This window comes from Suillus plorans, assembly GCF_016647745.1.
Source record: "Suillus plorans strain S12 chromosome Unknown HD556scaffold_8, whole genome shotgun sequence".
Classification (NCBI taxonomy): Eukaryota; Fungi; Basidiomycota; class Agaricomycetes; order Boletales; family Suillaceae; genus Suillus; species Suillus plorans.
In genome coordinates this window covers 631066-654322 of record NW_024537392.1, presented here as the reverse complement: position 1 = coordinate 654322, position 23257 = coordinate 631066, and the positions used below count along the sequence as shown (strand labels likewise).

The 23257-nt window shown below is 47.4% G+C and overlaps 7 protein-coding genes across 7 annotated transcripts; 5 read left to right on the top strand and 2 right to left on the bottom strand.

Moving 5' to 3' along the window:
* The first annotated feature begins 645 nt into the window (after positions 1-645).
* Positions 646-3194, top strand: HD556DRAFT_969914 (major facilitator superfamily domain-containing protein). Its single transcript, XM_041312166.1, has 12 exons — positions 646-883; positions 939-1000; positions 1063-1255; positions 1313-1413; positions 1470-1632; positions 1683-1732; positions 1790-1970; positions 2026-2160; positions 2210-2425; positions 2477-2578; positions 2630-2733; positions 2784-3194. Exons 1-12 carry the CDS (start codon positions 740-742, stop codon positions 2854-2856), a joined length of 1524 nt encoding a protein of 507 aa, XP_041164678.1. The 5' UTR covers positions 646-739; the 3' UTR covers positions 2857-3194.
* Positions 3195-4696: 1502 nt separating this feature from the next.
* On the top strand, positions 4697-5670 carry HD556DRAFT_1340849 (uncharacterized protein). Its single transcript, XM_041302081.1, has 4 exons — positions 4697-4906; positions 4960-5005; positions 5056-5220; positions 5282-5670. Exons 1-3 carry the CDS (start codon positions 4802-4804, stop codon positions 5193-5195), a joined length of 291 nt encoding a protein of 96 aa, XP_041164677.1. The 5' UTR covers positions 4697-4801; the 3' UTR covers positions 5196-5220; positions 5282-5670.
* Positions 5671-10190, top strand: HD556DRAFT_1517937 (RNA dependent RNA polymerase-domain-containing protein; the record flags this gene model as incomplete). The annotated part of the gene is made up of 14 exons (XM_041309101.1): positions 5671-6187; positions 6267-6343; positions 6394-6457; positions 6509-6774; positions 6824-7063; positions 7114-7593; positions 7642-7741; positions 7796-7923; positions 7982-8648; positions 8703-8809; positions 8866-8907; positions 8962-9058; positions 9111-9423; positions 9473-10190. The coding sequence occupies exons 1-14, from the start codon at positions 6106-6108 to the stop codon at positions 10188-10190; spliced, it is 3381 nt and encodes a 1126-aa protein (XP_041164676.1). The 5' UTR covers positions 5671-6105.
* Positions 10191-10280: 90 nt separating this feature from the next.
* On the bottom strand, positions 10281-10996 carry HD556DRAFT_969708 (Prefoldin). Its single transcript, XM_041312165.1, has 4 exons — positions 10774-10996; positions 10598-10722; positions 10488-10548; positions 10281-10425 (listed from the first exon to the last, which is right to left on the bottom strand). Exons 1-4 carry the CDS (start codon positions 10900-10902, stop codon positions 10372-10374), a joined length of 369 nt encoding a protein of 122 aa, XP_041164675.1. The 5' UTR covers positions 10903-10996; the 3' UTR covers positions 10281-10371.
* A 24-nt stretch (positions 10997-11020) lies between these two features.
* On the top strand, positions 11021-13943 carry HD556DRAFT_1340839 (gamma-glutamyltranspeptidase). The gene is made up of 18 exons (XM_041302080.1): positions 11021-11382; positions 11441-11507; positions 11559-11719; positions 11769-11868; positions 11924-11954; positions 12004-12300; positions 12355-12373; positions 12422-12545; positions 12601-12614; positions 12664-12728; positions 12778-12840; positions 12892-12931; positions 12991-13041; positions 13095-13109; positions 13163-13245; positions 13302-13397; positions 13457-13652; positions 13703-13943. Exons 1-18 carry the CDS (start codon positions 11223-11225, stop codon positions 13855-13857), a joined length of 1737 nt encoding a protein of 578 aa, XP_041164674.1. The 5' UTR covers positions 11021-11222; the 3' UTR covers positions 13858-13943.
* On the bottom strand, positions 13944-15808 carry HD556DRAFT_1340824 (phosphatase 2C-like domain-containing protein). The gene is made up of 10 exons (XM_041302079.1): positions 15555-15808; positions 15429-15498; positions 15218-15370; positions 14945-15168; positions 14765-14894; positions 14565-14711; positions 14484-14513; positions 14363-14433; positions 14064-14312; positions 13944-14013 (listed from the first exon to the last, which is right to left on the bottom strand). The coding sequence occupies exons 1-10, from the start codon at positions 15667-15669 to the stop codon at positions 13985-13987; spliced, it is 1218 nt and encodes a 405-aa protein (XP_041164673.1). The 5' UTR covers positions 15670-15808; the 3' UTR covers positions 13944-13984.
* Positions 15809-16455: 647 nt separating this feature from the next.
* HD556DRAFT_1534061 (histidine phosphatase superfamily) lies at positions 16456-18558 on the top strand (the record flags this gene model as incomplete). Its single annotated transcript, XM_041309557.1, has 9 exons — positions 16456-16633; positions 16686-17085; positions 17136-17224; positions 17286-17304; positions 17360-17763; positions 17817-17822; positions 17884-18090; positions 18141-18214; positions 18259-18558. 9 exons carry the CDS (start codon positions 16456-16458, stop codon positions 18556-18558), a joined length of 1677 nt encoding a protein of 558 aa, XP_041164672.1.
* Positions 18559-23257: the final 4699 nt, after the last annotated feature.

Genomic DNA, 23257 nt, shown 5'->3' with positions numbered 1-23257 from the left:
ATCTGTTTCAGACTGATGTTCACTTCTGACTTGCAACGCGGTCTATTTCAGTCTTCAAGCTGAGTACCTAGAGACAGCAAGTCCAATATAGCACGTGCTGACTACGGCCTCGGGCTGGGAACTGCGGAGAAATCCAGGCTGGGAGATTAAGTGACACAGTCGGGTCATCGTTGTTGAGAATGAACAGGACCCGTACCCCGAGATGGAGATAGTGCCATTCCCAAACTTTCTAAATTAACAAGATCTCCAATATGCGCAACTTAAGGGTCAAACGTACACCTGACCTTCAAGTTGTTACAGCCTTTGGTTAAACTCTTAAACGCATTTAGGGGCTCTGCTCACATGCTGGGCTCTGCTAACACTAGCCCTGGCAGTGAACACTGTAACTGCGACCGGCCGGCGACCACTAGTGGGCAATCCCAGGTTTGGAGGCGCGCGCCGACCTTGAAACTTAGGCCTGTGGGCGGACACAGGATGCTCCACGTGCGCACTAGTCTAAAGATTGACATCGGCACGTCGGCATCAGTCAGGTCTAGCTGACAAAGTTTCATCGGCACCCCCTAGACACAATGTTGACAAATTTTAGACTACATCCCAACTTGCCAGTATGTCACTACGATTGTGTCAGTATGAGCAGAATACCCGAGGACCACGCCTGTAGGGTCCTGTTATCAATCACCTTTCAGCCTCTTAAAATGGCACCCCAATCTACTCGGTCCCTCATTTTCTGGCTGCAAACATGGCCGACTCATCTAGGCTATCATTTCAATCAGCCACCACCGCCAATAAACTTGCGGAAAACTCTACTGTCACTCTCGACAACAAGGTCGACCCAGACTCATTTCTAGTGCTCTTCGATGAGGGTGACCCAGCCAATCCAAAGGTACTTTCCACTTGCTGCGAGACTACCATGTCCATGACCTCACAATTTCATTTAGAACTGGTCTGTTGCAAAAAAGTGGTACCTCACTTCCGCTGCTGGTCTCCTGGTCCTCAATGCGTGCGTACACCATCTCTCGGGAAATATTAAATGCTCACCTTTTGTTTGTTTGCCCTATCTAGCACCTTCTCGAGTAGTGCCCCATCTATGCTACTACCCACTTTCATGGAGGACTTTAGCGTATCCGAGGAGGTTGCAACGTTGACTGTTTCGCTTTTCGTGTGCGGTTACTGTGTTGGCCCTTTGCTTTGGGGACCGTTGTCCGAACAGTACGGACGACGCCCAATATTTATTATATCTTTCTTCATATACATGGTCTGTCTGCCTCTCCATTCACTGCCTGCCTTTCACTCAATTACCTTTATATTTTAGTGTTTCCAAATTGGCTGCGCTTTGTCACAGAACATCACATCCATGTTGGTTTTCCGTTTCCTTGGGGGTATGTTTGCAGCTGCCCCATTAGCAAATTCAGGGTAGGGACACTCTATTCTGGTGGGAAAGTTACATTCTTACAACGCGAATCTTCTAGCGCGCTCATATCGGACATCTGGGACGCAAAGCAACGCGGCACTGCTCTCGCCGTTTTCACTGTGGCTCCGTTTGCTGGTCCAGGTGTTGGACCAGTAGTATCAGGATACCTTGTTCTAGCTGGTGTATCATGGCGCTGGCTTTTTTGGATATTGACTATCTTTGCAAGTCCTGTCTCCATGTTCTGTCAACTACGACTCACATATGTTTTTAGGCTGGTGTCTGCTGGTTGCAGATCATTTTCACGATGCCCGAGACATATAGGTGAGAGCATCTTACGGAATGTCTTCTATTGGCCAGGCGCTCATCCCATAATTTTAGTCCAGTGCTTCTTGCCAAGAAAGCTAAAGAGATCCGGAAGCGCACTGGAGACGAGAAATATTATGCTGCCACTGAAATACAACGCATAACATTCTCACAGCGCATAGAAAACATTCTTGCTCGGCCTTTCAAAGTTCTCTTTACTGAGCCGATGATGATGGCTATAACTCTGTACATGAGCGTAAGCGTGGCTATTTTCAAAATCGGCGTCAAGGTTGTTGACAATTATATCCTAGTTTGTCTATGGCTGTATATACCTGCTTTTCGAGGCCTATCCTGTGGTTTTCACCGAGGGTCACAACTTGAATGCGGGTGTTTCTGGACTCGTGTTCCTTCCGCTGCCCATTGGCGGGTTTCTTGCGGTTGCAACGGTATGTATATTTCATCCGTGTGCTTGCACATTCTTATCATGCGTTTTAGTACATTCTCTTTTTTAACCCAAGTTACGAGCGCAAAGCTCAGGAATGCGCACCAAACCCTGTGCCGCCAGAGTTTAGATTGAGGGTCGCCATGGTCTCAGCGCCATTCCTTGTTATATCGTTCTTCTGGTTTGCATGGACGTCCTTTCCTAGCATCTCGATATGGGCCCCGATGCTGTCGGGTGGATTGCTCGGATGGAGTATTTGCTTGATATTCGTATGTCGTTACAATTTGCGTGCTGGCTTACGGCTCACGACGGTTTTGAAGCTTGCCCTGATTAACTACATCATCGATGCATATTTGGCTGTCGCTGCCTCTGCGCTAGCTATAGTTACTGTCGTTCGTAGTTTGTTCGGCGCTGGATTTCCTGTGAGTGAAGATAATATTCTGTCTTCCATCGGCTCATCATTCTTCGCTCAGCTCTTCGCCACTCAAATGTACGATGGGCTCGGCCCTGAATGGGCTTCGTCACTACTTGGTTTCATCGCTCTGATCATGATGCCAATTCCCTTCGTCCTGTCAAGGTAGGTTTCATACAAGATCTGCTGTATCATGTTGGACTAACACTGAAAAGATATGGAGCAACATTGAGATTCAAGTCGAAATATGCTCCTTCTGGACCCCTACCTTCAAGCTCGCCGGCATAACTTAATAACAACATATTTCATGATATCATAAATACCCCATACATATGATACACACCGCATACTTATTAAAAATAATGCGCAGGCCTGATCGCGGCAGAGCCGCTATGGTCAGACTCAAACTAGTATGAGGAACTCGCATCGATGGATTGGTCATGATGCAGGAAGGCTACAAGTACAAATAAATGGTTCGTTGTCCCCGGACTGTATATGCGTAGTAGGAGATCTGAATATTTAAGCACCTGTATATCGAATAAGTTTATTTATTGCATGGCTGTAAGCGCGCTGGCTTCAAGTTACTAGAGTTCGCATAATCTACATAAATACTGTCTGCGATACTGAAACTTAAGCTCTTAATATCACTCCCTTTGGGTGTAACGGTTAAGCGGATGACAGTCTTGGCTAATGTTGCAATGGCTTTCCACAAATTTCTAGATCGTTCCACCATTGCAGCGGTCTCACTATTCTTCAGCGATAGCGCAAGCTTCAGCTCTTGTGTTAAAATATGTTGCTTCCGTCCGCAACGCTGACTCGTCTTCTCGGAGCTTGCTTAATGAGTTCAGCTCGATTGGCGGAGTCCTGACCACTGTTATGGAGATCGAGAAAGATGGCACTCTCCCAGATAATCTCCGTTTTGCACTTTCAAATCTGATGTGCAATTTGGCGAAATTACACATGGAGCTGAAAAATATTTTGCCAAACGAACAGGAAACAGGGAAGATGAAGACGATGACTACATGGACGTAGCCGTTCAAGGAAAAGGAAGCAGGGGGCAATTCTCAATAAATTGAAAGGATATTGCGTCGAGATTACAAAATGGCCAGCGTGAGTTTTATTGCGCTCGTCATTGATTACAGGTTGCTGACGTTCGAAATGGCTCATCCTTGCGTAGGTTTTACCATTTCTGGATAGCTTTTGGAGAAGGGCCTTAATTGACTTTTAGCTACTAGCATGCATTGCCGGGGCTCAGAGTGAGCCGGGAGCAAAATCTCGTTGAAAACGCTGGCACTCAAATTTTGAAGTTTTTTGAGGTCTCCCCCATTGTCAAGAGTGGTTCAAAGTTGACTGGAGGATTCCAAGGCTGATCGGCTAAATTACCAAGAGAATTTTTTTGAGCTCTCCCGCGCACAGCGGCGCACGTGGTCTTACACGAGTTTTGTGCAAGGCCAAGGCAGTCGAGGACACGTGTGCACCGCTACAGACTGTGAAATCATAGGGGTCACGATCACATCGCAGAAAGCACCGTGCGGGTCACCTTCCAGTCATGGTTACCTTATTAATTCTACCGGAAGTTCAACGTTCATGCACATGGGCAATCGCCAATACATAACTTCAGGCTAACTATAGCCGGCAGAAAACCATATGACATTCATGTCCATTGGAAGGGCGTTCGACTTGAGATCTGACGAGTTCACACATGCGAGGCTTTGTGAGCTAATCACGGCCAAGCCCATTGTCTGATAGGCGGGGTCAGGAGTTGTATCAGCCACGGGCGAGCGGACGCCGAGCCAAGAGTGGATGTTACGATTCTAGCAGAACAATTGGGTACGGTTGTGCTTGTGTAGGATACGGTCTAGACCAAGTCGTCGACACGAAGGTAAGAACACACGACCGTGCGAACAAGAAAAGCTTGTTCGACGATAGGAGCACGTGTCGGACCAGAAGTCGACCCCATCGTGACTGAAAACAGAATGCAGCACGCGTGACGATACGGTGGAATCAGGGCCAATTGAACAGGAATTCGCAGCAAAAGCTCGTGTACATTTCTGAGAGTTTATGGCATTTGATACAGTCACGAAGGTTTAAGCCACAGTTTAGGGCCGCAGCCTGAGTATGACCGACCACCACACCTCACAGCGGAATTTAGCTTTTCCACCTAATGTTTCCCACGCTGTAAAGAGTCCAAACAGCAACATCCCAAACTCAAAACTCGTTATACTTGCCTACCATGCCTCCCATGGCATTGACCGGAATCGTCACTAAAGCCGGCTGCATGCGCAAGACAGCCACTGTCACTGTTTCACGCCATGTCATCCACAAATTAACCGGAAAAGTACACTTTCAATCTTGCCCTACGAAGAACAAGTATGCTCACCCTACCTTCAGCGTATTGAACGAAGCAAAAAGATCCTAACACACGACGAACAAGAAGGTCTGTCGCCGTAATGCCACTCTCCGCATATATGTTGAGATGTGCAATAGTCCTTCGATTGAATGATGCCGTCTTAATACGAAACTGCCCTCCCATATCCGCCCGGAAACGATTTAAGCTGGAAAAGATCTTGAAGAGTCCAGAGACAGAGCGGGATTTGGCACATATGCAGGCTGCACAACAGTCGTAGGGGTGTGATGGCATCGAGTTAATGTGTACGTTTGCTCACTCGCACAGACAAACTTGCTCGCCAAACGTAGTCGTTTTTGGACCTAGTTTTCCATGGTCCAATCTCTGGTTGACCAAACTTCCAGAGTCTGCATGGCATCCTAGACTGCGCTTCGAGTCCTTTCCTTGTTCATATTCATCATGTAGAGGCGCTCATTCAATAAGCATTCATTTCAAATATATGTGCTACTAACACGCTTTCGACTGTCCCAGCGTTACTATGCCCAAATGATGCAAAACTTCACGTCTAGAGAGCCCTTGTTTCGAGGGTTCGGTGACATCGAGGCTGGGTTACTTGAGCTGGTACACTTCACGAATGGGAAGGAACCGCTTGAGGGCCCGGTCAAGAACGGAAAGCTGATGGGCTATCAATATCACGTATCTGATAGGGTGTATATTTATGCAATAGCAACATGTTTGTACTCGTGACTCCCCAACAGTGATCCTGACACTGCAACACGCAACTTGTAGTACCGCCAATTTCAGCAGCAAGGAGAGACAGATCATATTATCAGTTTTGATTCATGATGCTGTCCACAATCTTGCAAAAGAATGGTCAACTACTAGTCTACTAGTATGTTACAACCTTGCACCCTACGGTAACGTTCAAAATCAGTCAATCTCGACTTCAATCCATCCATCCGATATCACGACTTGCAACCAGCCTCATTGCCAGCAACGTTCCAACTGATCGTACACCTTCTATCTTGAGCGACTCGGAGCTTTCCAATCGTGCTTCTTTGGATGATCAGTCTGATCCAACTCAAGTTGGCCTGCGTCCCCACTACATTCTTCACCATCGTCCTCGTCCCGATTTTTTGAACTCACATTAACTAGGAACTACGTCTTGCACATATTTTGTGTATCTAGGCATGTCGAGGGGTATGGCACGCGCTTATTACCGCGAGGTACAAGAGGAGATTTTAGTAGACGATGAATGGGAATTCGCAGAAGGTACGATTGTCTTTGATCTTGTGTTTTGCGCGTGAAGTGACATAGTTATGGACATGGACACCCACTTCATATCACCAAGAGGTTAATTCTCCCCTCATTCCTTTCATTCCACTACCAGTAGAAAGGAGTGCTTCAAACCACTCGATCTCATCAACAGTCAGTCTCCGATTAGCTCATCTTTCTCGCATAACTGACACTGACATCAGCAATCATCCGTCTACTCCGGTCTGGAAGACCTGAGCGATATGATGTGCAATATGCCGGAAAATGGCGAGTTAACTCATCGTCAATGTGATCCGAGAGCCTAACAACTAGTTACAGTCTTGAATGGCACTGTGAACAGCATTACCTCGAGAGTTGACATTCCAATGGTCTCCCGTCCGTCGACTACCGCTGTTGGCTCCAGTCCTGCCCAACCCCTTTCAACTATGTCTGTTGGCTCGTCAGATTCAGCGGATTCGGCTTCACCTTCGAGTAGTTGGTCCTCTATCCTAGGTAAACGGAAAACAGAGGAACCTCCTGACAATTCCTTGTCTCCACGTAAAAGTGCGAGAATCAGCGATGCAAATATTAAAATCCATTCAATCGTAGGTGCTTCTCGCACTGTTTTGAGACTCTTCTTGACGAAGCTCGCAGGCTCACGATCGAAATCTACAAGCTTATTTTGACAATAAAAAAATATCCTTTGGGGTACAGTGGCTGATTGCCAAAATGGTCAGTTACGATGTTCTTGCATACGAGGACATCAATATTCCCGACTTGGATAAGCTTCGCGGCACAAATGAAGAAGCCACACCACGAGTAGCTAAGGTATTTGCATGCCAGAACTCCAAGGGCGAAGCAGAAGGATTCTTCGTTAAAGAAAAGGCAGTTTTGGTACGGTGATCCTTTGGATTGCGATGGTTGATAACTGATGACATAACAAGTCGCCTTGGAAAGAGCTTGACAGAGAACACGAACACGCTCTTGCAATGGGTGACAGCTTTGGCGGGTTTCAGCGACAGGCCGATGGTTGGTATGGAGGGAAAGTGCATTTTGGTGCAACTTTGAAGGCTATCGATAAGAAGACTAAGACACCTGAATACCGCATTCAACTCAGTCCGCCAGAGCTTGGGTCCTCGTCGAGACTAATGCGACAGTATGGTTCCAAGAATTTTCTACGCGTGAAGGTGCCGAGGAACATTCTGAACAAGCCTCAGCATGGCCTTGTGGAGTTTTTTTCGCAACACTTTCTCCTCTGTGGTCTGGTTTATCGAGCATTTTATGCAAAAGATGGAAGTGTTTTTCTCGTGGCAACTGATTATCCGACGGGATGCAGTCGAATTCCTTCTCATGCTCACCCTCCACCACCATCTCTGGAGGATTATCTCGACTGGCATAACCCTATATATCACAATACGGCTCAGGTTGGCAGCAGTTTCTGAGAGTTCGGGAAGATTACTGATGTATTTCAGAGTGTGGCAAAATGGTCCTCGCGGTTTGCATTGGGACTTTCGAACTCTGCCCCAGGTATTACCATCAGCCGGGAAAATATCATGTATCTGAAAGAAGAAGGTAAGCTATTGCTATCGTTGTTGATTATAGTGAAAACTGACTCGTGCACCAAAGACCCGGGGGGTCCGGACATGACAGATGGCTGCGGGTACATTAACAAAATTGCTTTGAAGGCGTTGCGTGAGCTCTTGCAATGGGACACAACACCAACAGCAATCCAATGTAGAATCGCTGGTGCCAAGGTAACAGACACTTGCTCGAGTGTTGTGAAAGTCGAATATTTATGTATTTTTCCTGTAGGGACTCCTAATCCTGCATCCTGATTCATCCGAAAATTGTTCTGACGTCCCTCGGGTCTGGTTACGCGAATCACAGATCAAGGTCAAGTATCCTGAAACTCGAAAACTATCGCCTGGTCACTTAACAATTGATGTACTACGGTCGTCTCACATGCGCTCTCCCTCTCGCCTTGCTGCAGAGACCATAGTGAATTTTGCTGAAAATGGTGTTCCCCACTCAGTATTTATTGATTTGATGAAGGAAGGTTTGGATGCTATCGTCGACGGTTTGCTTGATTGGGATGGCCCAGATGCTATGTATCGTCTGTGGCACAGTGTCGCAAGAGCCGGTGCCGTGGTTGGATCTAGATTAGCTCGTGAAGCTGGTGGAGAGGCTCGATCAAGAGGTTTCGCCATCAAAGATGACGATATTGAAGATGATGATGAAGACGATCTGAATGCGGTCATCGAAATTCCTCGCTCAATCGCTTGGTGGGGTGACGAGGTCTCAGGTTGCCCTTCTTCTCTTGAAGAGACGGTAATGGTCATGCTTGACTCTGGTTTCACTCCTCGCGATTGCCCAGTTCTCGCTGAGAAGCTTCGTAATGTTCTCAAGACGATGGTCGACAACTTTGTGCAACGATATAAAATCGAGGTACCCATGTCTTGTGTAGGATGGATTGTGCCAGGTGCGAGGTTATCAATCATCAAGACTTCGTTTATTTGATCGTTGTGCCACCTAGACCCTTCCGGAACATTGGCTCCTGACGAAGTGCAAATTCTCTCGAAGGATTCAAAATTTCTCTGTCCTGATGGAACCGAGTCAAATGTTGTGTTGGGTGATGTCCTGGTCAGTGTTGTTCAATTTCGCTCCTCGTCTCATCACAAACACTGAGCCGATAATAGCTCACACGACATCCTTGTAAACTGCCGACAGATACTCAGAAGGCATGTTGATCCGTCATCTACCGTTTCTTTCACATCTTAATGCTTTGGAGGCAGGTCAAAGCTGTTGAGAAACCGGAGCTCAGGCGCTACACAGATGTGATAGTGTGCTCTGTGCAGGGAACTCGCCGGTTTGCGGATCTTCTTGCTGGAGGTACGTCAAATCATACAATTATATTCATATCAAGATACCGAGTGGCAATTAGGCGATTACGATGGGGACAAGGCAATTGCTGTTTGGCAGCCGTCTATAGTGTCGCACTTCAAAAATGCCGATCTCAAATACTCTCATCCGCCTGATAATCTCTCAGAGAATTTCCATAAAAACACCCTACGAGTCGACGATTTTTTGGAACAGCATCAAGGATGGAAATTTGATGATGTGATACCCCGCCTGCAGTCATTTTTGTTAGGAGGATTGCGCGACATATCGTCAGTCGGAAAGTACTCGAACTTACACGACGTGGCAGTGTACACCCTTGGATATGCGCATAATGAAACCATTCGCTTGGCTTACATGTGGGTCATAGTTGTTGTAGTCGTGGGACACACATTGATATAACCACAGGTTTTGCAATATTCTTGACGGTGCGAAGAGTGGTTTGACCGTTTTACCGGAGGTCATGAAGAGCGATACAAAGCTCTACCACAAGCGCTCTCCAGAGTGGAAAGAGTGTGGGGAGGAGAAACCGGAAACCAACGAAATGAACGCCCAGCGTCCCAAGGGCATGACAGAATTTGTTATGGATGCAATTATGAGCCATGCCCGGAACCACCGGGACCTGAAACTGCAACAGGTCGACAGCGCTTTTTCCAGACACCATGGTCACCGAGATTCCGCTCTCGAGAAACCATGGCAGGATGCTGAGTCAAGGCTGCAGCGTGTGAAGTGCAACAATGAGCACGCTGCTTTGACAATGGAAATGGAACTCTCCAAGATACGCAAACACGTCGAAAAGATGCGTGAGGAGTACAGGAAGAGCATCCGTCGCAGTTTCTCTGGCCTTAAGATTGAACGGCGACAGGACATTCTTCGCTCCCTCGCTCGTGATTTCTCTGCTGCCCCAGACGTTTCATCTTTTCTTTTCTTCTCATCGGAGGAGGTGACAAGGCTCAAGGCTTCCTACGCATATATTCACGAATGCCCGAACTTCACTGGTCAATTCCCCTGGGATGTTGGCATGCGAGAGCTTGGTATGATCAAGGCAAGGAGCCTTGGTCCGTCGAAAACAGTCGCGCTCGGTTTCTATGAGAGATTTGTATTGACGCGAGCAGCGTTTAATTGATGGTTCAGTATGTGTTGATCTGTTATGTGTAGGCTAGATCTCTGTAGTAGCATGCACGGTGTACATTGTATGAGTAGCACTCGGAGTGATTGCGGGGTAAAATACAAGTTAATCGTTGAATTGAGTTGATCAGGAATTCCATTCCAAAGTATCTTCACTGCGGTATTTTGGCGAGATTCGTTCAAGGATTTGGCGTAGTTTGAGCCTGCTGAAGCTTCGTCTGTATCTCGACGAGCTGCGACACAACGAATTGTCGGGTCAAATTCGTCATCGGGAAAAATGGGCAAGCGACAATACCTCATTCTTCTTTTTCTCTGATCTATCCTCGCCATCATTTATTTGTGCATCTACGCGTTTTCTGTGATGTTGATAAGTCCTGCATTCAACTCGGACATGAAACCAATGACATTTCGCTCTTGATAAATTCCAGGCGCGTCTCCACATTGGTTTTGGCCTCATTCTGATCTTGAGGTACCAATACAGGTCCCACAAGTTTATAGACAACATTACTGGGGGTTAACTGCGTAAACTCCTAGAAGATGGAGTTCGTAAAACGAGTCTGCGAAGATGTTTGACAGCAGACCTTCTTGACCATCTCATTCTCGGAAAGCTGGGCATCGAGACGAGTACGACTCTCCACCAAACTTGCCAGTTCTGTTTGTATTTTCTGGTACTCCGTCGATGCTGATTGGAAACGGAATTCTAGAGACATGACGAAAAATAGACAGTCACCCTTCGCCTGCCCGATGACCGATATCACATTAACTCCTCTGATTGTTATGTAATCATTACTTTTGCTTTTGTACTAATCTTATATATATCATTTGGCACTGCGCGCCGGTGTTCCGTCAGGAATACCATTCATGTAATCCTGCTCATGTGAGCATGAAACACAATCTGATGGTGTGTGCATGTGAGCGCTAGGCACTCCGTTTTTAACCAACAGCGGTATCTTGAGCGATTTCTCGTCGCTCCTTACTACCATCATCTTCCTCTTTCCCTCCGCAAGATTCCAAGTCCACATTCACCGCAATGAAAGTTGATTGGAGTAAGATAGATCAACCTGACCTCTTGTTCCAGCAATTTCCAAGTCGACGATCCCAAGTCTATGGTACCAAGGGTGTCGTTGCTTGTTCTCAACCTCTCGCAGCGGAAGCTGGACTTGAAATCCTAAGGAAAGGCGGGAATGCAGGTGAGTGCCGGTGTTCTCGATCTCAGCTTTCACCGACGCTGCGCGCTCTCGTTCGCAGCTGATGCTGCTGTTGCAACCTCTGCCGCTCTTAATGTGACCGAGCCAAGTTGCTGCGGCATAGGAGGGTGAGTCTGTTCCAAGAGCCAGTGCATAATTCCAATCTGAGAGTAAAATAGGGATGCCTTTTGTCTCTTCTATGATGCCAAAACGAAAACTATAAAGGCGATGAATGGCTCTGGCCGCTCTCCTCAGAAGTTGTCGATCGATTACATGCGTCAACGAGGTGTTAAAGGCGGCCAGATTCCTCTTAGAGACCTCAACTGTGTCACCGTCCCAGGTTTGTTTCTTGACTCATCTGATCACACGACGAATGAACAAGCGAGCAGGTGCTGCTGCTGCGTGGGTCGATACTGTGGAGACGTTCGGAAGTGGAAAACTCACCGTCGCTGAAGTTTTGGCGCCTGCGATTAGACTCGCCGAGGAAGGGTCTGTGATATTTATCCCACTCATCACCAAGTTTATTGACTACTCTTGGTTGTAGAGTTCCAGTATCCGAAATTCACAGTTATAATGCCAGTTCAACTTTTGTTTACGTCGGGCAATTTGCTGATTTGTCCACAGTGGCAGCACTCGGAAGAGTTGATACAAGATGCGTCACCGAGCGGACATGAAATGCTTTTGAATGGAAAAGCACCTCTCCCAGGTCAAATCATGCAGTTCCCCAACCTTGCCAAGACTTTCCGCGCTGTCGCAGAGCAAGGAAAGGATGGTTTTTATAAAGGTCGTATCGCAGAAGCTATAGTGGAGCTCGTTCAAAGCAAAGGGGGTGTTATGGAGCTCGACGATCTTGCAAAGCACGAGACATCATTCGTAGAACCGATCAAATACACTTATGCTGGAGATGTTACTGTTTATGAGGTGAGCCGTCGATGGTGTGGTTTACGGGTAGATGCTGACTTTATCATAATGTAGTGTCCTCCCAATGGTCAAGGTGAAGATAAACGAGTCTCCATTGAGCGTAACTAATGCTCATTGCTAGGCATCACTGCACTGGTTGCTCTTGGCATTCTTGAGCAAATGCAGATACAAGGAAAGATTCCGTCCCTCCTGGAATTAGAACACAACTCTGCCGAGTATCTCCATGCACTCATTGAGGCTCTGCGGTGCGTATTAGTGGTCGAATGCTCAATCATTGTCATTTACGCCTCTTTTATTTAGCCTCGCCTTTGCGGGTGAGATCATTACATCGCTTGCTTTTGTTTCGTAACTGACAGGCAGCAGATACACAATACTACGTGACTGACCCTGAGTTCAACAAAATACCGGTCGAGGAACTACTAAGCAAGGTTAGCATTCGAGCCTGGATTGCTCCGTCGTAACTAATCTAGGCTATAGGAATATCTATCTAAACGCGCAGCTCTATTCGACCCTCAAGCTAGAAACACCAGCATCGTCCACGTGAGCCCTGTTCGAGGATCATTCGCATTTAATGTACTCACAGTCGGGTAGGGAAACCCAGTGAACTCATCTGATACGGTTTACTTCACTGGTATGATAGATAATGCGGCTTTATGCAGCGTCCATTTACTAAACATTTTCATGTTTCAGCTTCGGATCAGTGGGGAAACGCATGTAGTTTTATTCAGAGCAATTATGCAGGTAAGGCATTCAGTTTATCCGCGAGTGCATGCGCTGATAATTTGCAAACAAAGGATTTGGGACAGGAGGTGACATCAATCCGCGCCACAGTTTAGACGACACTGAATTTTTTTATGTGAAGCTGTACCCAAGGGATGCGGCTTTACTCTTCAAAACAGGGGCGCTGGATTTGTTCTGCAGGAAGGTCACCCTAACAGCCTACAGGTATATCATACAGCAAACTTAACGGTGCAGCCCATTGAATTGTGCCATTTTTGTAGGGCGGAAAGCGGCCATACCACACCATCATCCCTGCAATGGCATTACGAGGAGACGATCTGTTCCTCTCCTACGGTGTGATGGGTGGTTTCATGCAGGTATATACTCGCAGCCCTCCAGTGCCCATGGATATGGTGGTTAAATAAACATCATTTAGCCCCAAGGTCACATCCAGGTCCTACTTAACATTCTGCGTGGATTCACCGCCCAAGCTGCCCTTGATGCCCCTCGATTCTGCATCTCAGCTGGAATGCCTGACCCAGATGATAAAGATCCTGCTGCCTTTGGCGTGGCCAGCGGTGGAATCAACTTTGAAGACGCTATTCCTATGTCAACTATTCAGAAGCTTCGCGGTATGGCTTTTTGTTTTGTTGGCATCCCTGTTCTGAATGAGTCGCTTTAGCCATGGGTCATGATGCCAATTCCGTCAGCGGCTGGGGGAGGGAGATGATGGGCCGTGGACAGGTCATTCAGAAGATTGTTGATGCGTCTGGGAAGACTGTTTGGGCTGCTGGGTGTGACCCAAGGTCGGATGGTCATGCCGTAGCGCAGATTTAGAGACCTCCCTTGAAAGGAGGCTGATCCATTGTACTAACACACCAGACAAATAAAGTCCAATAAAATCCCGCAAAAATTTAGCGAATTATGTACTCTAACAGGGGGTATCACTCATAAATCCTCTAAATCACATTCTCCTCTGTCGCTCACTTCCGACTATCATAACACTGTTAATCAAGAAAACTCGAAGAACTCAAAGCACTCACCCGCTTGCTGACTTCGATACTCGCGAAGAGCGCGGGTCCTGTCAGGCCCTTGAATCTCTCGCCAACCAGACAAGGGCACGACTATAACCGTTGCATTGTCTTCCCCACCCAATTCTTCGGAGTATGATAAGATTTGCTCGGCAGCTTTCTTCGGGCTTGGTGCACCTCGGGCAACATCGACTATTTCTTGATCGGATAGTATGGATGACACACCGTCGGAGACGATGATCATGTACGCCCATTTAGTGCCTATCGAGGATGTAAGAAGTTACGACAACACTCCACAGGAAGTATAACACCTTCCAATAGCATGGTTCGAACATCTGGTTCTGGAGTCACGCCGTACGGCTTCCATTTGAGATCTCCGAGACTAAGACGAACATCAGTAAATCACTAGAAGCAGGTGGTTGTGCTACTCACGCTCTCGTATTTGCCAGAGCACCCATCCAGCTGCAAGGTCATGAGCAGGAGGCGATAATAGAAAACGTTGCTTTGCCTTACCGAGACTCGCCAAAAGAATCAGTGATAAGTGATGAACCCATCATCCGTCGGAGACGTGCGGCCTCCATAAGGGTATCGGGGTGGTGATTCTCGGTCATCGGGCAGACAAGACAGTCATTGGTGCCACAAAGGAGTACTCGAGCATCGCTATTTGCATGTTCTCTAAACGCATGTCTGTGTTTATTAAAAATATGACTAACCCAGCGTGAGCGACTGTCAAAACGAGATTCGTGGATGAGAAGAACGGGCGGGTATCAAGGGAGTGGAGGATGGCGACGGACGCTGTCGCTCCACATGTTTTGGCTTCACTCTCAATAGAGAGGAGGCGGTCTAAACTTACCCCATTTATAAACGTAAATGGAAGAGAAATTGTTGCTCACCAACTTCAAAGAATGCCTGAGTAGCACGTGCCTCGAGATCTAGCGGAGGCATTCCATTGGAGTGATTTATCCAGGGAGCAAGGGCACCCCCACGGAACCTCTTGAAATAACCCCCTTGGTCTTTGATCCACAGATACAACTCTGGAATGTGAGCCTTGTCGACGGATTCGAATAGCCCATGTAACTCCTGGCGCAAAAACTGAGAAACGGTAGACCCGCCATGTCTGTATGGTGTCAACGGGCGGTATGTGTCAAGACGTATACGATACATACCCATCATAAAGACCGACAAAGACTACCTGACGTGCTAACGGATCACTGATGTTCTTCGGGGTCCAATCGATGCCGAGTATTTTCTTCAAGCCTGCCTGTAGCCCGTCAGGATCCAAGAGTAGTGATGCCAAAGCATAGTAATCTTCCTGGTGACTGCGCGAACAGAGACTGAGCCTTAGGTGCGCAACGAGGGGTGAGGAAGAGTACTCACCCGCGAGTACCTCTTGAGGTTGCCACGCCTATGATGGTGGGGGAATGAAGTGGTACACGGGCTGCGCCACCTATACACGGTAACTTGTTCGTTCAAACCACAAAGTGAAGAAGAAGCGAAGCTAACCTGGCGTAGAGAAGCGAACAAAGTCATGATACTGGCGTGAGGGAATGATTGATGGGGACAATGTTGTATTTAAGACTTTGGACGACTGGAATAGTAATGACGGTATTCGTTGCATGCTATTGGTGTAAGGGGATGACAAGCATTGCCTCAATACATAAAGCTTAGAATTGAAGCAAGAAGCCACGGCTATATGCAACTTGAAACCGTAATAGCTTATAGTCAGTCACTAAGTATATCTGGTGGTGGGAAAAACAGCTGGCCACAGTCACAGTCGGTTCCAACACCGTTGAATCGGTAACATGAGGTAGTACTAGTGAACCTCTACAAGTTCAACAAACCCGGGTCTTTTGGTCCAGCCCCGAAAGTCGGCGACGTTATGCAACGTTCAACAACTTCTGATACGACATCGCCGTCATGGTTACCCAACTCGCGCACGTACTAGTTTCATGATTATTACTACCACCCTGCTGATAGTGTGTATCACCAGGACTGCCAAGTGCATTTTGCCGCATGATGATGGTCGAGGACGACTCGAGGATGGTGCCTCAGGCCTCAGGCCAACGTTGGAGCGACGCACGCGATCCTTGGCCTTGATATTTGAATATTAATTCTCGCTTGAGTCATTGATTGTCACCATGTATTGATGCACGTTGGGGAAGGACATCACCAAAAGTTCGCGGATGGTCCGCCAAATTCGGCAGGAGTTGCCCAAAGTAAAAGCGATCACTGTGTTGGCACATGCAAACGTTTTATAATTCGGAATGCCCGAGCGTAGCTTCCTACAGTCGATTTGGGCCACGTTCTTATGTAGACTTCTCGGTCTCGAACTTCTCTCATAATCACGTATATTTGCTATAAAGTATGTAACTCGACTGTTTCATTTTTCTTCTGACCTCTCGCCATGCTTGCCGCCGTTCTGCTGCTTGCTCTACCGTTCTGCACTGCCAAGTTGGCATCCAGTTATGCAGGATCAACCCTTGTTGATTCTTATCCTCCCCCCGGTGCCACCAACGCCCCTGCTGTTAACGCTTACTACTTCCCGGATGGATCTCAAGTCGGTTATGCAGGTCCAACACCTAGTCAGTGATCATGCTAGTGTTGTATTTCATGTGGTCTAATTAAACATATCAGCTGGTGCTGAACCTGCGGCCATTGTCACTGCCATTCCGTTCTCTAAGGTCGAAAACGCATATCCCTTGTCAAGGCCCAATTCCGCAGACGGCGCAAATCCCAATTTCAATGTGATGCGTCAATGGGGAAACTTGGCTCCTATGTACTCCGTGGAGTCCTTTGGCCTTCCTGATGCATCCCCCATCATCCCAGAAGGGTGTGGCCTCAACGCAGTCCATCTCTTAATGCGCCATGGCGCTCGCTATCCAACCTCTGACTCCGGATCTTCTCACTTTGCCTCTAAAATTCATGCTGCTGCATCGAAAGAAGGCTTCAATGTCACTGGCGATCTGAAATTCTTGGCAACCTGGAAATATAAGTTGGGCGCAGAGATCTTGACGCCCTTCGGCCGCGACTCGCTGTACGTTTGTTCTCCTTTACGATACTTCTATTGACACTCCCCTCCATCAGCTTTAGCAATGGGGTTGCCTTCCGCTACAGATACGGCAATTTGCTTAATGCCTTCACGGACCTCCCAGTATTCCGTACCACTTCCGAAGGTTTGCTCGCATCGAAAGCTCGTTTCGTAATTCGCTCTGATTGTTTGCTTATGTCGTATAGATCGCATGTTGGATTCTGCGTGAGCAATGCATCCATATTTCTGCGTTCTCTGTGTCTCATAATGCTATCGGTAGCCTGAACTTTGCTGCAGGCTTTTTTGGTATCAGAACTTACGAGACCGACTATCACCAGGAGATCATCATCGAGGAAAATAACTTCAACAACACCCTCGCTCCTTATGATGTATGCCCCAATGTCAATACGGAGGATGTCGGCAACTTCGGTGGCATTCAGTCTAAGAAATGGGCGGATATCTATCTCAAACATGCTCGGAAGCGCTTGCAACCAATGATTCAAGGATTTAATTTGACCACCTCACGATTGGTTGATATGCAAGAACTCTGTGCTTATGAGGTAATCGCATCATTTACACGGTCTTCATGGATTTCTGACATACGGCAGACGGTGGCCCTCGGATATTCCAAGTTTTGTGGCCTTTTCACTGAGAAAGAGTGGGAAGGGTACGAGTATTACGTCGGTATGTGTTCTCAAATGATCCTTGTTGAGCTCGGCGGTGATCTCTATTTGCAGATCTTAGTGAGTACATTGAATGGTGAATTTACAGCCTGAGCGACTAATGAGTTCATTGTGAACAAAGATTTCTGGTACAGCAGTGGACCAGGTAATCCAACAGCAGCAGCGCAGGGCCTTGGCTATGTTCAAGAACTAGTGTCGCGCCTCACTCACACTCCCATCAATGTCTGGAACAGTAGCACCAACGGCACTCTCAACTCAAACAACATCACATTCCCTCTTAATCAACCTATATATGTGGACGCTACCCATGACACTGTCATTTCCAGTAGTACGTTGCCATTTCATTCCCAGTGCAAGAGTACTGACGGAAGGGCTCAGTCGTCACCACTCTGAACTTTACCAGTCTAGCTGCAACTGGTCCTCTTCCAACCGATCATATACCCCCTCACCGTGTACGCAGTCTCATAGACCACCGCTTACCTCTATTTCTGACCAGTCACATCAGTCATACATTGCCAGCCAGATTGCATCCTTTTCGAGCCAGCTTGTAGCGCAGGTACTCAGTTGCCCAGCCTCAGAAGAGCCAACTCATATCCGGTTCCTTCTGAACGATGGTGTGGTGCCACTGACGGGCATTTGTGGTTGCACGGAAGATCCGAACGGTCTCTGCGCACTGCCTAGTTTCATCAGTGCGATGCATGAACGAATTGGGCAGATCGACTATGCGCACGATTGCTTCGTCAACTATACCATGCCCGATCCCGACAACATCATCGATGGAAGATACCCTAGTTGAAAGGATGATTGGGTATTTGGTCATATAAGTATACCCACAAGTGGCCGCCTTTTGGAGAAGGTTGATCAACGGGTGATCAACCTAACAGTACTGTACGGTTCACCCGAAATTAAATAAATTAAATCAAATTAATTTGAGAGGGATCACACAAGATACTGATGGCTAGAAGAGTTGGATTTTCCCTGTTACATTCTTTGCTGCGGGCTGATTCTCCATTTAGCTGACGGTTTTTGGGCTGCGCATCTTGCTGGACATCTGTACGTATTCAATTGGTGGTCGTATGGGCATATACTGCCTACTAATGAATTTGCACGACGTGTGGTTGCAAAGGTACTGAGTCTCAACCCTTATATATCATATACTTTGGGACCAACTCGAATCTTCTCTTCCACTGGTTACCTCCCTGGCTTGTCCTCTGGATGCTGGGATTGAAGATGGTGTGGAGAAAGTCTTCAGCCATTTGCGTAACTATCACCTACTACCATCTCGTGCCATGGGTGGAATAATAGGCGGTCACGGACAACCCAGGTGGCTGATAATGAAGCGACGTCCTGTAGGAAGGACTGACCATGCGACAATCGTTGGTTTGTACCCGCTTTCTCTCTTTTTTTCCATCTTCTTTCCACACTCACCCTCTGTATGAGTCATTGGTGGTAACTGTTCAAACCGTTTGCGTGGAGGCTGGTGACAAGTTCTTGACCGACAAGTGGTAAAGACTCACTAAAAGAGCTGTTCAAGAATGCCTGTATGCGAGAGGGGAGCCGCTATGGACTTGGAGTTGGGCGGAGAGACAAATCGAGGGAAATAAGGACATAAAATGTGTCTATGTGTAGCTACCGGTTTTTGTTTTGAACACAAAGAATATCAGATATATTAACCAGTAATGATATCTGATCGAAACAAATAGTGATGACTACGTTTGAGAAGCTATTTGGGCTTAAAACCCGCAGGGTTTTACGACCCGAAACACCGTTTCGAAACCTGTGAAGGAAGTCCCGATGAGCCGTGATTCCCAAATATAAGGAGCCCTGCAACGCGTCATGGCGCAGCGTGGACTCCCCATTCTAAGGAGAAGGGCTAAGTGTTGTAAACTCACCTTGTTAACGCATTATCGGCATTGTGTAGCGAGTGAACGGTTCCAGCGCCTGCGATTCCTGCAGGTAAGGTCCTGTTTGGACAGCGAATATTATAATTCAATTCAAAATTCGACCATCATGTGACACTGCACGTGATGTATTTGGTGACCTAGATTCCGCCGACTGTTCCGACTGATTCTGATTATTGATTAACTTAATACTACTGAATTAGATCTTGCACTGCAACCATCACCGCAACTAAGCATGGACCTCGAAGCACAAAGTGACTTGCGTCGGAAACACCTCATTCTTCTTGCGATAACAATCGCTATCGCTCAGATCACCTACTACTACAAGTTGCTACTTACATCCCGCGCTGAAAAAGTGCCATACCACACATCAATCTTAACAGGGAAGGCATGGGTGATTGAACTGATTACTGGTCACCCAGATCGTATCAAACATAATTTTGGCGTCCATCTTGAAGTCTTTGAGAGCTTGGTGCAGACTCTTCACAAGCATGGATTTGTTCAGTCGCGCAATGGCATCTCGGTCGACGAGCAACTTGGTATCTTTCTTTACACATGTGTGACTGGACTTTCATCTCGCCTCGTTGGGGAGAGGTTTCAACACTCTCCAGACACCATAACAAGGTAGTACATTCACATCTATTGATCTAATTCATTTAATATGACCATGTTCTAGATATTTCAAGCGGATGCTCTTTTTCTTTTCATCCCATCCGTTCTACACATCGCAAGTTAAGTTTCCTAACGAAAATACACCAATCTCCGCAATGATACATGACAACCCGTCATTCCGGTTCTTTGATCGATGCATCGGTGCCATAGATGGCACCCACATCCGTGCATTCACATCACTCGACGACCATGTCGTCCTGCGCAACCGAAAGGGATTCTTGTCCCAGAACTGTCTGTTCATCTGCGATTTCCAGTTTCGCTTTACATATTCTCTCTGTGGCTGGGATGGCTCAGTCGCTGACGCATCACTCTGGAATGACGCACGCAAAACCGACTTATACATGCCTGCAGGGAAATATCTTCTCGCAGATGCCGGTTTTGGCACTTGTGACGCACTACTGATCCCTTATCGAGGCGTGCGCTATCATCTGAAGGAGTGGCGTCAGGCGAACCTTGCGTGAGTTTTCTCTGAGTCTCCTTAGTACTTAGTGTGATTAAATTATATGTACAGGCCCAGAGATCCTAAAGAGCTATTCAATCTACGACATGCTTCGCTACGCAACGTTATTGAACGTATTTTCGGAGTCCTGAAGCGTCAGTGGCGGATTTTACAGGTTGCGCCAGAATACAGCATGGAGATTCAAGCACGGATCCCAGCAGCGCTTTGCGCTATCCACAACTTCATTCGCCAGCACGATCCCGACTTCTTCGACCCCGAGGAGGATTATGATCTCGCGGAGAATGATGATACTCATGGTGCGGTATTGGGCACACTTTCAGAAGGACAGCCAGATGCTGGGGAGAGAAGGGAGGCAGACAACCGTCGAGATGGAATCGCTGCAGCGATGTGGACCGATTATCTTGCGGAGCGCGCACGTCGGGGGCTGCTGTAACTGTAGAATAGCCTGCTATACAGTTTTCATAGGGATCGAAGTTCAAAGTACTAGTACGTAGTACACAACAGTCTATCATGTAATTTGGTAAACGACAATGAATGTATCATGCATATCCACACAGCTGGCGCCGCTTCTGCTCCAACCAGGCACATCTTGTCTGCTCATTTAATGAGCAGAAAAGGACCGCCTGGCTCTCATGATCCGCTAAATAGTTAGCGATAGCCAGCTGCTCTTCAACACTTTCAAAAAGATCGCTGTTAGCATATTGGTTGAGGAGGGCGATAGCCTGCACGAGCCCGGCCATTGAAACTTGCTGGGGTGGTGATGGTAACTGCTGGGGGGCTGACAGCCCCATGTTCTTCTGCATCTCACGAACTACAGTGACAAGATCCTTCATACTTTCCGCGCCTTCCTGCTGAACTTTCAGCGTTGCAGATGGAGGACGACTCCGTTTCGAGTGACTGGAGCCTGCAGCGCTTTCAGGAGAGAGTGCGCTATATTTGCGCTTTGCTCCACTAGTATCGCTGACACTTGTCCATGCTCCCACTGAGGAGCCAGCAGAGTGAGAAAGATAGGTGGATGGGACAGATGGTGAGATGGATTCCGGATCCATACCCTGACTTGAATTTGCACTGGCCAGTAAGCCTGTGTCTGGAGTGCGCATGGTGGTGAAATTACGGTTAGGGGTCTGGGGGACGATAAAGCCAGTGGTAGTAGATGTGGTGGGACTTGGTGTGGGATTCAAGTTGAGGGCGGCACTAGTACTGGTGGAATGGGGTCGGAAGACGTATTTGCCTTTCCCCTGACTAGAAACCAGCTGCTCCATAAGGGCGAGGTGGGAGAATCCTTTGTTCCTGAAGGGCTTTGCGGTGGGATGGTGCTGCCAAAAGAGATGACATTGAGTACATGTATTAGAGCTCCTTTGTACGATACTCACCTTGATGTATCTGACCCAGACGTCATCATCTTTCAATGCAATACCTGCCCCATTTTCATCACTCCATGTGAATCCCGATGTATTCTTGATATCAACTACAGCATTATACAATGTTTTCAACTAGAAAGATATTGCACTGATGTTAGTGCCAGCGCCGATAAGAAATTTGAGTTCTTTTATGTAAACATACCGATGTCCATTTGTTCTTGCACACTGTCCCAGTCTTTACTGCACCCCTTTGATCAGGGAATTTCTTCTTCAGATCTTCTGCTGCTGCATTGAAAGCAGGTGCCTTGAAGCCACCATCACCTGAGGAAGAAAGAGCGCCCAGAAGAGACTCAAGCAATGCTGTTTCCTCCTCCTTTGTCCAGATCGCAGCAGCCTTGCGGGATGTGCCAGTCCCCTCAGCTTTCTTATCAGCAGGACCTTGAGACCGAAGGGAGCGTGTAGAACCAGTACCAGACTTATCAGACATTGTGATGGAATTAGTGTGCCACTCGACACGGTGAACCCGAGGTTCACAGCTGGCTTACGTGTAGTGTCACATGATGGTCGAATTTTGAATTGAATTATAATATTCGCTGTCCAAACAGGACCTAAGGCGCCAAAATTAATGCGTGCTTGCGTAGATAGATGGTGAACGCTTCGCTCGACCATCTACCCATTGATTTAACTACATCGAAGGGGACTCCTCTCAGCAGATACTCCAAGGTACCTCCGATGCGCAATCCATGTCCTTTCAGATTCCCTAGCTCAGCCCTCTTGATTATCCCGCTAATCCGTTTCCAGAACTCTGATCTAGTCAATGGTCTCACACCCTTCTTGTGTCTCCAAGCAAACAAGTGTCCGCCTCGTGACGGCTCGTTGACCAAAAAATGATTGAGTATAGCCGCTTTGGGGTCTGAGCCATCCTGTTGTTGCGCCCAGTATACGCCTTCACCTGTCAAGGCCGCTTTGGTGCGCAGTAAGAATATCTTGGTGACCCTGAGCCCGTGTCTGTCCTCTACATCCATCTGTAAGTCTGAACGTTTGACGTGCTTCGTTGGATCGAAAGTCTTCATCGTTCTGACTGTGAGCTCTCCGATACGA

Excerpts from the sequence above, each read along its gene's own strand:
- HD556DRAFT_969914 (XM_041312166.1), top strand. The coding sequence starts at position 740 with ATGGCCGACTCATCTAGGCTATCATTTCAATCAGCCACCACCGCCAAT. Across the intron at positions 1,001-1,062 it reads GGTCTCCTGGTCCTCAATGC|CACCTTCTCGAGTAGTGCCC; the intron begins GTGCGTACACCA and ends TGCCCTATCTAG. Across the intron at positions 2,161-2,209 it reads GGTTTCTTGCGGTTGCAACG|TACATTCTCTTTTTTAACCC; the intron begins GTATGTATATTT and ends CATGCGTTTTAG.
- HD556DRAFT_1340849 (XM_041302081.1), top strand. The coding sequence starts at position 4,802 with ATGCCTCCCATGGCATTGACCGGAATCGTCACTAAAGCCGGCTGCATG. Across the intron at positions 4,907-4,959 it reads TCCACAAATTAACCGGAAAA|CGTATTGAACGAAGCAAAAA; the intron begins GTACACTTTCAA and ends CCCTACCTTCAG. Across the intron at positions 5,006-5,055 it reads AACACACGACGAACAAGAAG|TCCTTCGATTGAATGATGCC; the intron begins GTCTGTCGCCGT and ends GATGTGCAATAG.
- HD556DRAFT_969708 (XM_041312165.1), bottom strand. The coding sequence starts at position 10,902 with ATGTCTCTAGAATTCCGTTTCCAATCAGCATCGACGGAGTACCAGAAA. Across the intron at positions 10,549-10,597 it reads GAATTTATCAAGAGCGAAAT|AAAACGCGTAGATGCACAAA; the intron begins GTCATTGGTTTC and ends TCAACATCACAG. Across the intron at positions 10,426-10,487 it reads CAGAGAAAAAGAAGAATGAG|CTCGTCGAGATACAGACGAA; the intron begins GTATTGTCGCTT and ends GTTGTGTCGCAG.
- HD556DRAFT_1340839 (XM_041302080.1), top strand. The coding sequence starts at position 11,223 with ATGAAAGTTGATTGGAGTAAGATAGATCAACCTGACCTCTTGTTCCAG. Across the intron at positions 13,246-13,301 it reads GTCACCCTAACAGCCTACAG|GGCGGAAAGCGGCCATACCA; the intron begins GTATATCATACA and ends CCATTTTTGTAG. Across the intron at positions 13,398-13,456 it reads TGATGGGTGGTTTCATGCAG|CCCCAAGGTCACATCCAGGT; the intron begins GTATATACTCGC and ends AACATCATTTAG.
- HD556DRAFT_1340824 (XM_041302079.1), bottom strand. The coding sequence starts at position 15,669 with ATGCAACGAATACCGTCATTACTATTCCAGTCGTCCAAAGTCTTAAAT. Across the intron at positions 15,371-15,428 it reads ACCTCAAGAGGTACTCGCGG|TCACCAGGAAGATTACTATG; the intron begins GTGAGTACTCTT and ends CTGTTCGCGCAG. Across the intron at positions 14,895-14,944 it reads TCAGGCATTCTTTGAAGTTG|ACCGCCTCCTCTCTATTGAG; the intron begins GTGAGCAACAAT and ends GGGTAAGTTTAG.